We start from the raw sequence: 13,822 nt of genomic DNA, 5'->3' as shown, positions 1-13,822 counted from the left end.
GCGACAAATTATGACTGTCACGTGGGCTAGCGTCACATCCATGGCTACCGTCGCATGATACACACTCAGCAGCCATGCCTGCTGTCGGTTTCTGTGGAGAGTGGTTTATTTTCACCTGCGACAAGAAACTCGTAGCAATTCACACCAAACAAGCCAGGTTTGAACTACTCTGAACTTTTCCTCCATCATGTGTTTCACATTATGTGCCTGTGTATCACTCAGGTGACAACTACTAGCTAGCTCTGTTAGCTAGCTTGCAATCTTTGGAAAGAAAGCATGGAAGATAATTTCAAGTTTTTTTTATATATATATAAAACTGCAAATACATGCAGTAAACTTTGTGAAGATGTTGTGGCATATTTGTGACGGATTTTGGTTTGGCCTTCAGCAACAGATGATATGATTAGGGTAGGGAGTTGCAAGGGGTACAAAAAGTATTTCTAAAATGAACCTACTGCAAAGGTTCTGAGAGTAGATTTATAGTATAAGTCCAGATGAGATAAATACATTTCTGTGTTGACAGCTGGCTACTAGATGAATGTTTAACATAGTCACACAGTCATAATACAAGTGCCACAGGAAATCTTTAGAGTATAACAACAGTTGTTCATCTGTTTCTCTGTTGCAGAGAGGCCTTTGTGTTTGACTGCAGCACTGCTGACAAGAAGCCCAACAATACAAAGGATGTCAGTAACAGGTAAGCACAATTTCATGACTTCTAGTTTTATTCATTGTGAATAAAACTAGATTTCCACATTCCACAATTCCACATTCCCATCCCCCAAAATGCCAATAAACATATTGTATGTTTGTTGGCATTTTCGTATATTGGAACAACAATACAAAATCAAACAAGAATGTCACACTTGTATTCACACATCCCAAACTTGCACTAGTAATAAATGGCATACTTTAAATCAATAAAAACTGAACAATTTTCACAATTCCACATTCCCATCCCCCATAATGTTAATAAGGTTCCCAGAGATGACAAAGTTCTTCCGCTTTCCTTTAGCGATGCATATCATCAGGCCCGGCCCTAGGCATGATTTTAGCTTGCGCCGCCCCCAATCACTTGAGGTGGAGTGCCTTTATGGCAGCTGTACGCAATGTAGGCGTAGTTTCAAACATCGTTAATAGTTTAACAAAAAAAAGTTTTAACCTTTTTCTTTCTTTATTTTTTTGTTTCCCCAATTTACGCCCCCCATGGATGGATAGGCCCTTAGCATTCCCCTATACTGCCTATACCCAGGGCCGGCCCTGCATATCTTATGCCTTTCCTGACCAACAGTACCCGAAAATTCCATTTTCCCAACACAGTGCGAAAGCCCTCCTTGCTTGAAGAAGTCAGTTTTGAAGTCCTTTGGATATATTCCAAGTACACAAAGTTTCCCACTCAAAGGGAATTTGATGTTAAACATCTCTGACAGACACCCAATAACATCCTTCCAGAAGTTTGAATTTTTAGGACATAGGTCATGTTTTGTTGCCTCATAACCTGGAAGTAAAATGGATTGCTTGAGTGTTTGCATCGTTTCATTTACAGAACATGCCTACAACTTTGAAGATGTGTTTTTTTTATTATTATTGTGAAGCAAACAACAAAAAGGACAAAATAACAGAAAACTTTTTAGGGGCTTCATAGCAAAGGGGGTGATTATATATGCACATTCCAATGTTCAGTTTTTAATTTTTTTATATATATTTTTCTCATTTCACTTCAACAATTTAGAATATTTTGTGCAGATCCATCACATACAATTCAGATTAAAAAATATTTAAATTACTGGTTATAATGTAACAATATATAAAAAGCCAAGAGGTAAATACTTTTGCAAGCCACTGTACATTCTAATGAAACATTTACATTGAAGTCTCTAGTATTTATTGTCGGACATTGGGCTTTTAGGCCAGCATCATTCCAATCTGCCTTGTCAAAATCCTCTTTTATATCCACTATCTATGCATGTAACTTATCTAATGTTGATTCAGTATTCAGGCCTTTCCCTTCCAAATGTCCCACTTGACTCCTGGTTAAGTGCTTCAGTATGTATTCGTTGCAATGGAGGAAAGCCGACAACTTGAGCTTACCTGTTGTTCATTATCAGTTTCTCCGGTTTGACTATGTATAGGTATGTCTTTGAGTTAAATAATTGTTTTTGTTTTTGAACTCTGTTCTCAGTGATGGCGGTGCCTCAGAGGAAACAGGAAGTGATAGAGTCCTTGCCTTTGCTGTTTCTCCTTCCGGAAAGCTGGTGGCGCTGACTGATGATTCCAAGAGACTGGTCCTGTTTCGCTGTGAGCCTTCATGGCAGTGTATCAGCATCAGGTACCACTTCAGTCCAGGCAGCTTCATGTACTCCATAGAGGACATGCAAAGTGTGTTAATAGCAGCTATGTGTTTCTTACACAGGTGGGTGGTGAGGAGGTGCACCTCCCTGATGTTCAGCCAGGCAGAGGACCAGCTCCTGGCTACTGATAAATCAGGAGATGTGTACTCCTTCTCAGTGGGGGAGCCGCAGAGAGAGGGCGTGCTCAAGCTGGGCCACCTGTCCATGTTGCTAGCCATGGTAAGGAGCATTGGGGGCTAAGAGTGCCTGCAGAACTCTGAACAAATTTTCTAAAGTATTGATTCAGTAGTGTCATGAAGTGTTATGAGACAGAGGTTGCCCCCCCCCCCCGAGGCATTAAGATATACAACAATACACAATAATTTAATTACAGGATGTTTAGTTGGGACACTCATTTCATTTTTAATTATTATGACATACATTGTTTTTACACAGTTTGAATTTAAAACGTGGAATAAAACCTGGCAAGAGGGAAATCACTCTAATAGATTGATCTTTTTTGTGCATAGGTTACATCTAAGAGATGTTAGAATGCTGAACCAGACACATTTGACTCTCTTGCATGTTGAACTTTACCTTGGCCTGTCTAGCATTTACTTTTAACTGACTGCTTTTACTTCAGATGTGCAGTGTTTAAAGTTATACATAGATGTAAGGCTTCTAATAAGGAAATAAAAAATGTTAACACATTCCAAAGAAAACAAAACAAACAATATACAGGTCAACCGGTCATACAGCACATCAATATGTCCTCAGCAATTAGTCCTGTGCCATGGGGCACCGTCCCTCAAAGCGGGTTCACCACAAATCCGTGTCCCTTCAGTCCAGTATTCATTCTCGGAAGAGGCTTGTAGATGCACTTGAAACAAAAACTCCAGCTCCTTATGGCAGACAGCGAGGTGTCCTGTTGTTCTCGCAGGCCTGGCAGCAGCTGAAGCTCCACTTCTGAACTCTCTGGAATTTGACTTTCTGATGAATGTTGCCATTGGTCACAATAAGCTAGCTAGCTTGTGCATTTTTGTCCAATATTAGTGAGCATTCACCACTAGAGGGTCAGGTATTGCACAGAAATGGTCTTTGCATAATAGTGGTACAGCACATGTGCACTTGGAAGAGTCTCTTTTGTGTTAAAACTGGAGTAAAGGCTTTTTGAAATCTCCCACGCCCCACTGACAGACAGTCCACACACACAATGCAAGTTCAAACACTCATAACTTTTTAAAATTCCAATGGAGTCTCCAAATTCAAAATAAACTTAAAACGATAGGAATTTGGCCAAATCTTGGGGAGATTAAACATGATGCACAAGAAAGTACATTTGTTGTGGTGCAGTTTGAAATGAGAAGTATTTTTTTCATTTCATAAACAAAATGTTATAGTCACCAAAACCTTACCATTTGCTTCAGTGACATTAAGATAACTACACTGGAAACTACAAGCTAGCTCTGTTAGCTAGCTTGCAATCTTTGGACTTCTGCTTTCAGAGGTAGTTATTACCAAAACCAATAATTTTTCAATGCATAGGCAATAATGTAATATAATACATTATTTTATATATCTATATTGTCTTTGAGTGCAACCATAATGCTAATGTGGCCCGCGAAGAAATTGAGTTTGACATCCCTGCTTTAAACCAAATATTGAGAGCAACTAATGTCCAGCCGTGTAATTCATCAGGGTGTGATATATCACCCATAAACACATTTAAGGGTATCACCAATTCAAGTTAAAGTTCTCTATTAAGATTACTTTTATGTTAAATTGACTCATGTTCTCAGTCAGACATGAAAACGACTTGTTTAAGAGTTTCCATCCTTCCTTTTGTACAACTTCTGCTATAAGTGACATAAAAATCCCAGCAAGAACAGAAAAGAAAATGAAATGTTTGGTTATTAAAAGGCCAATTTGGAGTAGGGTCCAAGTTAAAACCCTCTTATAACAATAGTGAGATAATGTTCTGTTAAACATGAGGTGCTGTGTTTGGTGATTTGGTGTTTGTTGATGAAGAAATGTTGTGGTTGTTTTTATTCAGAGTGAGAAGAGTGAATAAATCCATTAACTCCTTCTCAATGACTCGCAGACAATCTCAGTCCCCAGTCTGTGACGACATGGGATACATTCAGACAGCCCATCAGAAACATTTGTGTGAGACTTGAGAAAATAGACTTTAAGAATGTGCTAGGTGTGGTGTTAATGTGGTGAAGCAGGAGTCGGTGTTGAGTCATATTGTCTGTTCTGTGCTGTAAGTGGATCCTGTGGTTGTTCAACTGTGTTAAGTACAAGATACTTCAAGCTATTTTAATGATGATATTATTATATTGATGTTCATCTACTTGAACTACCTTGATATCTTTTGATAGACTGCAGCGACCCTGGTTCACTGATTTGTTCCGTCTGTCGTGTCTTCTCACTCAGAATGGTGACTCTTTGTTTATTCTGGTCCCTGTTGCACTCTTAACACACTGAATCCTGTTATTAGTACACTATTGTCATGGATTATTGTCTTCCGAGGCTGAGTTTCCTTCTGTCTGTCAGAGCATGTCGCCGGACGACAAGTACATCATCACAGCCGACCGCGACGAGAAGATCAGAGTGAGCCACCTGAGGTCTCCGTACAACATCCAGTCCTTCTGCCTGGGACATCAACAGTGAGTAATAACTATAATAATACAAATTAAAAGGGAGAGGAAAAGTATTGAGGTCAAAAGCAAGAATGAAACGCTGATTTGTTGAGGGTTTTTTGAAAGCTGGGAGGGAGAGGCCCCAGGTCCAGAGCTTAGTCCTGATCCATTGCAGTAGACCTGAGACAAAGGGGTAGGGCTGTGTTGTTGGAGGAGGTCGCAGAGGCAGGGGGGGCGAGGTTGTTGATGGCTTTGTAAGTAATGAGTAATATTTGGAAGTCAATACTTAGTAAAGTGTGATTTGTCCTGCTTCCTGTCAGGTTTGTCAGCGCTCTGTTGGTGCCACCAGGCCACCCACACTGGCTGCTGTCTGGATCAGGGGTATGTCTGCCTTTCACATACTTTGATACACACACACACACACACACACACACACAAAGGCAGGCCACTGTCTTTTCAGGTCTAAAGTCAATAAAGATTGGGTGGAGAACGTTCTTGGATTTTTACCTACTAGATGAATTGTACTAACTGGAGCCTTTGTTGTCCCACATCCAATATTTGTGTTACACCCTCAATCCTCACCTCTGTGAAGATATGCCAGAGGTTGGACTGGGGGGGGGGTGGGGGGATTGTCATTGAAACAGTCAAAGGTGGTGGCAAAGTCCATAGGAATGCCTAGGGAACTGGAAGGTTCAACCAAAGACCAAGTGCTTCTGAGGTGTCCCTGAGCAAGGCAGCGTTCCCTACCCAGCTCCCCAGGCGCCGTACATATGGCAACCCACTGCTCCTAACACTAGAGGGTCTTCTTCTTCTTCGTCGTCTTCTTCTTCTTGCGATGATGTACCTCTCATCTCACTTTGACAGTGTGATATGAGAGCTGACGCTCACAGTAGACCCTGCAGTCAGCTTCAGTGTGTTTGTGTTGTCAGGACGGGACCATAAAGCTGTGGGACTACGAGTCAGGCCGTAAGCTGCAGAGCTGGGACCTGAAAGAGCTTGAAGAGACACCAAGCTCTGAGGCTGACCAGCAGAAGGTAACCAAGGCAACCACAGCACGTTTTACCATAAAACATTAAGGCTGCAGCGTGTCCTGATGTTTTTGGTTGTTCTTGGACTTTTTATCTGGTGCCACAGTGAGGGTTACGTTCCCTAATAATCTAGGGGTCAAAGGAAAGTATCAACATATAACATAACCAGGAGGAAAAAAGAGAAGAAACTGATTTGCGAAACCAAAAGATTATGTTTTAATAAATCAAACCAAAGAGGGCTCACTAACCAATCTACAAAACAAACTAAAGACAAATAAGAACAACTTTCTTACAAAAGAAAGTGACAACAATAAATAATGTAAAAGTTTCACTGGAGCACATCTCCTAACACTGGAGTGTGGAATGCCACTTGGAGAGGTCCCAGTTCACCTCCTGGGAACTTCCGTGGTGCCCTTGAGCAAGGCAGCGGACACCCCATCCCACTAACCCCATTTCTTCCTAGGATGTGTAAATGCAGAGGTCCAATTTCACTGTGTGTGTGTACACGTGTGACAAATAAAGAGGGTTTCATCCTCCGATTCTATTCGAATTCTAAAGAGTCACACAGAGAAACTACTCTGGCTCTACGTTGTTATTCTTCTTCTTAGAATTCTTACTTTTGGTCTGAGAACTTTATTGACTTAAATCCCAGAAAAGGTCAGAATTCTGAGAAACTAAAAAATAAATCCCTCTTCAGATCTCAAAACATTTTCTAATGTGGTTCTAATCCTCTTCTTTAGTTAAGGCATTTAGCTCAAAGTCCTTATTTGAAAAATAGGCAACGGGACAAGTTGTGGGTATCTGAAGTGTTTGCAGTACGTTAACCGGGCTTTGTCTGCATGCAACTAAACAGTCTGTATCGATAGCAAAAGAGCCACACCAGCCAAAATGCAATTTCTGGAAGTTGCAGTGTGGTTAGGAAGGATCACTTCCTGCTCAGTAGAACGAGAAGCAATGAAAAACATTGAAACATACATTTGGCTTATGAGTGTTCTAGTAGGATGCAAATAGGCATCTGGCACTGGTCAATAGACTCTGATCAAAACCAATACATTTGCTGGTTCAGCTTTAATTCCATAAAAGCTGAGAATTGTCCGTACCATATTTGTGTAACCTCAACTTCCAAAGTTATTTAAATGGTTAATACAGTTTCAAATCTTGATCATTTCCATGAAGTTCTCTTTACTCCAGTGAGAAAAGCTCAGGTTTAAATATTTGAGTCAGACAGGTTAATATTTTTTGGTGAAGAAGTGAAAGAAGAATTGGATTAATTGCTATCTGCTGTATATTTTATTTACTTCTATTTATCGTTTATTTGGTAGGGACAGATACAATATACATTGACAGACTGAAAACAACTATCCGATGCAAGTATCATAGTGTTTATAGTGAATGCTAGTTTGCAACACTCGTCCCTAGAAGGGCTTTTATGGAACTAGAAAATTACAACAGTGAGGTAAAATAGAGTTAAACAGAATACAGCATATATAAATCTGTACTTTCAATGGGTCCTCAAAGTCTTTTCCAGGGCAATAAATAACGTTTCAGTCAATGAAAACCAAGCTTCTGCTCTTACTAATCAATAACCAGTTCAGGGGCAAGGGGAACATACGAGGAACCTGTGATGACCCCTACTAATTACTCTTTTTTTTATTTCCCAGAACCCAACTGTGAGCCGCATCAGCTGCTCCCGGGATGCTCGCCATGTAGCCGTGCAGTGTGAGAGGTGAGTGAATCAGTCGTAGAGTAACGTCTTTAAAAGTCCCCACCAGTAAAACTGAACAAAGCCCCAGTGTTTGAGGTATTTCAGAGAATTTACAGAATTATATTTGTATATCTGTGACCACAGTATGACATTTGATGTAGAAGTGGGTATTTTTTAAAGGATTACATGAACATATTTCCAGTTCTTGTCTTATCATCCGAGTTTCTCACTGTGTGTTTCTTTGAAAAATGTTTGTCCCAAACCTTTTCATAGAGTTGCTGCGAACAGAAAGCTGCTTTTAGCTTTGACTTACCATCACACCTCGATTGGCTTTAATGTATTTTTGCCTCTGCTCTTTGAATGTATATTAGGAACTAAAGAGGTGCAGGGTCCCTGTGCGGCTGTGTGGTATATACAGCATATGTAGGGGAAACTCGGGGTAGGTCAGAGAAGAGGAGCACAAAGTGAAGCCTAATCACAGTGTCTCTGACATTTGCGGTGTCCTCAGAGCGGACACACTTCACTTCTTCACTGTGGACCAGGATGGGGAGAATAAACTTGTGCCTCACAGAAGGCTCTCCCTGCCCCACCTCCCCCTGGACATGACCTTTGACCTGGAAGGTCAGCTATGGGTGCTGATGGACTCCGGAGATGCACCACTCCAAATATACACCCACAGACGAGGCTCCTGGGAGGTACAGTGTGATACATTCACTGATCTGTAGACTCATCAGAAGCTACAGAGCTTCAGATTGTTTTGTTTCAGCACCAGACGACTAACCATTCAAGTCTCTACATTATCTTTATTTCCATTGATGAGTCGGTTTGATTTGCAGTCAGTAACATATGTACTCTAGTGTACCGAGACTAGTTCTAAAGAAAAAGAGGCAGAGGTTATTCTCTCTGACAAATTATTAGAGAGGGAGGCAACACACACACACACACACACACACACACACACACACACACACACACACACACAGTGTTAGAGAGGGAGGGACACACACACACACAGTGTTAGAGAGGGAGGTACACACACACACACACACACACACACACACACACACAGTGTTAAAGAGGGAGGTACACTGCATTGTTTTCTACATGCCTGACCTGTGCGCCCCCCCCCCGCTCTGAGCAGTGTAATGCTGAGAGCCCTGAGCTGAGCAGAGTGACTGAGGCCATCAAACCGCACTGGGAGACACTGGAGGGTGAGTCTCACACATACACACACACTCTTCCATGTGGCCCTTGAAGGTGGCCCCCCCCTCTCATCCCCTTCACACCCTCTTGACAGGAATAACCTGCAGTGTCACATGACCTGCAACATGTTGTACAGGCTACATTCCACAGTGCAGCCCACACCCCCCTCCCCCCCGGTATTGGTGTTGGGCCAGCCACCGGTGCATCATTTAAGTTCGTGGGGGGTGGGAGATAATTTTCCGCTAGTTAATCGATCATGGATGGCGTCGTGCTCGCGGACGGATTTATATAAAAAAAAAAAAACTAAATGGGTTGCGAAATATACAGTGGGGAGAACAAGTATTTGATACACTGCAGATTTTGCAGGTTTTCCCACTTACAAACATGCAAAAATCCAGAAAATCACATCGTATGATTTTTAAGTAATTAATTTGCATTTTATTGCATGACATAAGTATCTGATACATCAGAAAAACAGAACTTAATATTTGGTATAGAAACCTTTGTTTGCAATTACAGAGATCAGACGTTTCCTGTAGTTCTTGACCAGGTTTCACACACTGCAGCAGGGCTTTTGGCCCACTCCTCCATACAGATCTTCTCCAGATCCTTCAGGTTTCGGGGCTGTCACTGGACAATACGGACTATCAGCTCCCTCCAAAGATTTTCTATTGGGTTCAGGTCTGGAGACTGGCTAGGCCACTCCAGGACCTTGAGATGCTTCTTACAGAGCCACTCCTTAGTTGCCCTGGCTGTGTGTTTCGGGTCGTTGTCATGCTGGAAGACCCAGCCACGACCCATCTTCAATGCTCTTACTGAGGGAAGGAGGTTGTTGGCCAAGATCTCGCGATACATGGCCCCATCCATCTTCCCCTCAATGCGGTGCAGTCGTCCTGTCCCCTTTGCAGAAAAGCATCCCCAAAGAATGATGTTTCCACCTCCATGCTTCACGGTTGGGATGGTGTTCTTGGGGTTGTACTCATCCTTGTTCTTCCTCCAAACACGGCGAGTGGAGTTTAGACCAAAAAGCTCTATTTTTGTCTCATCAGACCACATGACCTTCTCCCATTCCTCCTCTGGATCATCCAGATAGTCATTGGCAAACTTCAGACGGGCCAGGACTCTGGTCTTGGCCATTGTGGAGAGGTTGGAGTCTGTTTGATTGAGTGTGTGGACAGGTCTCTTTTATACAGGTAACAAGTTCAAACAGGTGCAGTGAATACAGGTAATGAGTGGCGAGCAGGAGGGCTTCTTAAAGAAACACTAACAGGTCTGTGAGAGCCGGAATTCTTACTGGTTGGTTGGTGATCAAATACTTATGTCTTGCAATAAAATGCAAATTAATTATTCAAAAATCATACAATGTGATTTTTGTGTTAGATTCCGACTCTCACAGTTGAAGTGTACCTATGATAACAATTACATACCTCTACATGCTTTGTGAGTGGGAAAACCTGCAAAATCGGCAGTGTATCAAATACACCTAGGCGGCCCAAGTAAAGTCTATGTGTGGGAAACCCTGACTTTATTTATCCCAAACTGGGAAATGTTTGCGTTGCAGCAGTGAAATACAAAGAGAAGCAGAACAATTACAAATAATTAGAACTAAAAAATGAAGTAGAAATAAAATGAATGAAATGCACAAAAGGCAATAATAATATAGTGTAAATGTACAATGTTAAGTGTGAAGTGTGAAGGAGTGCATGTTAAGTTCAGTTTACAGAGAGGCTATGGAGCAGTGAGTTGTCTGCCAGCCAGAGGGGAATTATTGTAAAGTGTTATTGCAGTGGGCAGGAATGTTCTCCTGTACCTGTCCTTGTGACAGCGGAGCTGGAACAGTCTGTTGGAGGAGGAGCTCCGCTCTCTGTCCAGCTGCAGGTGGAGAGGGTGGGTGGGGTTATCCATGACTATGAATATGAATATGCACTCAGTGGCCATTTCATTAGGTCAGGATCTGCTTTATTGCCAACCAAGCTAAGCTTACACAAAAAGAATTTGCTTTTGTGTATATACTGGTGGTAAACACACTTAGAGAAAAATAAATAAACAGAAGTCCCTTAAAATAATGTGCATGACATAAAGAATAAATAAATAAAAGGAATTGCCCCAGACGTAACTAATAATAATTTTTCGCTAACAATCTTATCAAGAAATAAGTTTGCTGCATTAATACTACTGAAACAAGTACATGTATTTACATATAGTTTTATATAGTTAATATTAACTCCAATAAGTTCTTAAGTATATAAGAGAGTCTATGGACTCTTCACCCCCCCCTCTGGAAATGTGTTTATATTACATACAATGTTGTATTAATAATACAGTGTTGGGCAAGTAACTTGTAACTGTGTTTCCAAAATGTAATACATTATATATTACATATTACTGTCTTTTTTAAAGTAATAAGTTACACTACATTATTACTGTCTCTGAACTGTAATGCGTTACACTACTCTTGAGTTACTTTCACCAAAATAACTGCAAAAGTATGGCTTTAAATGCTAAAATGTAGGTTATTGCAGCTGATTACATACCTCCAGTGAAGGGGAGTGTGGCATAGCATAACCATTGTGTCGGCTTTAAGGCTCCTAACAACTTATAATAGCAGTGAAGGCTCATGGCCAATCCAATATGTATCAATCACCGTCAGAATCACTAAAGCTACGACAGCTTTATCCAACTCTTTGGCAGATGTCTATCTCTCTGGCAGTACATGCTGAAAATTAAGAAGATAGCTGAAAATTAAACTCATGCTCCGTTTAAGTGGGCTAAATAATGTTTGTTGCTTTGGCTCAGCGCACTCCTGTCTTTTCTTTTCTCCGAGCCTGCAGCTCTCCATCGCGAAAAAGTGGAATCTGTTCCTGCAGCCCTCTTAACCAACAGTAAAGAGGCTTACTATTCTTTCTCAATCCTCTGGCCGTACCCAATACATCTTCATAGTCTGTCTGACGTCAGCTCAAGCTCTGCTGTGTTCTCCTTGTATTCCGGTTCTTCGCTCCAACAACTTCTCCACAGTCCCCACCTACTTTTTGTTCTTCATATTAATGTTCTCTTCTAAAGACTATCACCAACCTCTTCCTCCTGCTCTTCTCTTCCTCAACAGCCTCCTTAAGGACTGACAGCCGCTTCGAGCACCTGTACAAGGTGAACTTCGACAACGTGACGACGTACCTGCAGAAGAAGCAGCAGAGACTGGAGGAGCAGCAACTGAAGAGGGTGGGGGCACAGAAAGCCAACAGCAACAAGAAGGCCAGGAAAGAGAAGTTGTAACAAAGTGATCTTCCTGAACGGACACGGAACATTTATTTTTGAAGCTTTGTGTGATTGATACGAGTGGAATGCGATTATTTGATGAAACACTTGAGAGCTTGTGCTTCACCACATGGCAGTGTGGCTGATGTATAAATAAACGTTGCAGCGATCTTCCAACTGTGCCGTGTGTGTGTGTGGGGTTAAAATCTCGAAGTTGCTTTAAAAATGTCAGAGTGGTGGTATGGGCTCTGAACTGCATTAGTCCTTGTTGCTTGGATTGGTTAAGCGCACCTAACATGTCATCATCGCATCATTCAATCCTCATTGCAGCGTCTCGCTATAAGAATACAAGGAGGCCTCGTGTCTCTTTTTGTCCGTGAGTTTATTCACTTCTGAGACAGGTTACTGTCGTCCGGAACCATGCCTAAACAACAAAGAAGTACGTTAATTATTACTCTCACACATATACCGTTAGCTCTCCCATAGCATTCCCCTGTCTCTCTCTCTAGGAACCTCGCTTCTCCTCACCCAGTGGCGTTTTTTATATGTACAAAACTGGTGGGGCACGAACAACTTAGATATATAAAGGCTTTTTGTACCTTTAATACATGGAGTAAAGAGTGCTATCACAAAGCAAAACTTAACAACAACAACCGTGATGCCTCAGCATGAAAACATCAGACTGTAGGAAAACAGACACTCATCGCCGTGGTTACAATATCAATTATCCAGCAGATGGATAGCCTACAGGCTAACACAGACATCAACATAAACTATACTTCAGCTCACCAAAGCTCCAGTAGATGGTCAACTTCTTTCATTTTCTGTTTGTATTATTTACCGCTGGTGATGTAGTCTAAGCTCTCTCGTCTCCTCTGCATAACTATACTTTTCGTACACACACTTACAGCCATCAGCTCTGACTTATGAAATGGATGTTTCAGTGGGGCTGCGAGCGCTTTGCTCCACTTGTGATTTATTTTTTGCAGCACACATTGAATGAAAAACTACTCTATTCAATGCGCAGTGTAGTAAAAAAGTGATTTGTTTTCCATGTCATTCATGTGTTTTTATTATCAGAAAGTTAAGCTGTTTATTTGTAAGCTCCAAATCCAATTTTTTTCCTAAATGGCCTTTGTGGGCTAAAAAAATAATGTGACACAAAAGGTCAAATGGCTTTGCCCCTAAAATGACGAAATTCCAAGCCTGATTATGACACATTTTTGAACAAGCATTGTGTTCAGAATGGTAATAATCAACAACAATAAGCAGAGACACTTAAGTCCACACAGGATATGGTAATTAAAGTCATCCTTTTAATTTTTGTAGGAAAGAACAAAGGTCACTAAAAAAATCTGTACAATCTGTAAAAAACAACACATTTCAAATAAAAAAACAATGCAAGAAATGTATCTAAATATAGTTCACTGAAGTAGTCGTGCTGTACAAAGGGGGACACTTCCAGAAAGGCTTTGGATTGTCTGTCCGGTCCTGGAGTCCCTGCTGGTTTGTAACGTTGTCTCAGATCCTCTCCATCACGTCCTCCTGCAGCGCCGGGACCAGAGCCTGCAGCCATCACGGAGCGGGGGGGGGGGTCTGACCACACACTGCTTCACACTGGTGCTCTACACTCACTGCTGCAGCACACACATTGTATTTAAG

General features: G+C 41.5%; 2 protein-coding genes across 8 annotated transcripts in view; one reads left to right on the top strand and one right to left on the bottom strand.

Annotated features, from left to right (window-relative positions):
• The first annotated feature begins 5 nt into the window (after positions 1-5).
• wdr4 (WD repeat domain 4) lies at positions 6-12,341 on the top strand. Its single transcript, XM_063888657.1, has 11 exons — positions 6-157; positions 629-697; positions 2,183-2,329; positions 2,414-2,570; positions 4,887-4,999; positions 5,293-5,353; positions 5,902-6,006; positions 7,662-7,726; positions 8,214-8,400; positions 8,847-8,916; positions 12,012-12,341. Exons 1-11 carry the CDS (start codon positions 75-77, stop codon positions 12,176-12,178), a joined length of 1,224 nt encoding a protein of 407 aa, XP_063744727.1. The 5' UTR covers positions 6-74; the 3' UTR covers positions 12,179-12,341.
• The window catches only part of pde9aa (phosphodiesterase 9aa), a 38,663-nt gene continuing 36,848 nt past the window's right edge, over positions 12,008-13,822 (bottom strand). For 5 of the 7 annotated variants that reach the window (XM_063888649.1, XM_063888650.1, XM_063888653.1 and 2 more), the window contains one exon: positions 12,008-13,797. The gene's annotated coding sequence lies outside the window, so the exon portion shown is untranslated. The remainder of the gene's footprint in view (positions 13,798-13,822) is intronic. The other 2 variants (XR_010166185.1, XM_063888651.1) reach the window with 1 other exon arrangement.

The sequence above is a fragment of the Eleginops maclovinus genome, chromosome 7 (genome assembly GCF_036324505.1).
Source record: "Eleginops maclovinus isolate JMC-PN-2008 ecotype Puerto Natales chromosome 7, JC_Emac_rtc_rv5, whole genome shotgun sequence".
NCBI lineage: Eukaryota > Metazoa > Chordata > Actinopteri > Perciformes > Eleginopidae > Eleginops > Eleginops maclovinus.
This window is presented reverse-complemented; position numbering and strand designations above follow the sequence as displayed.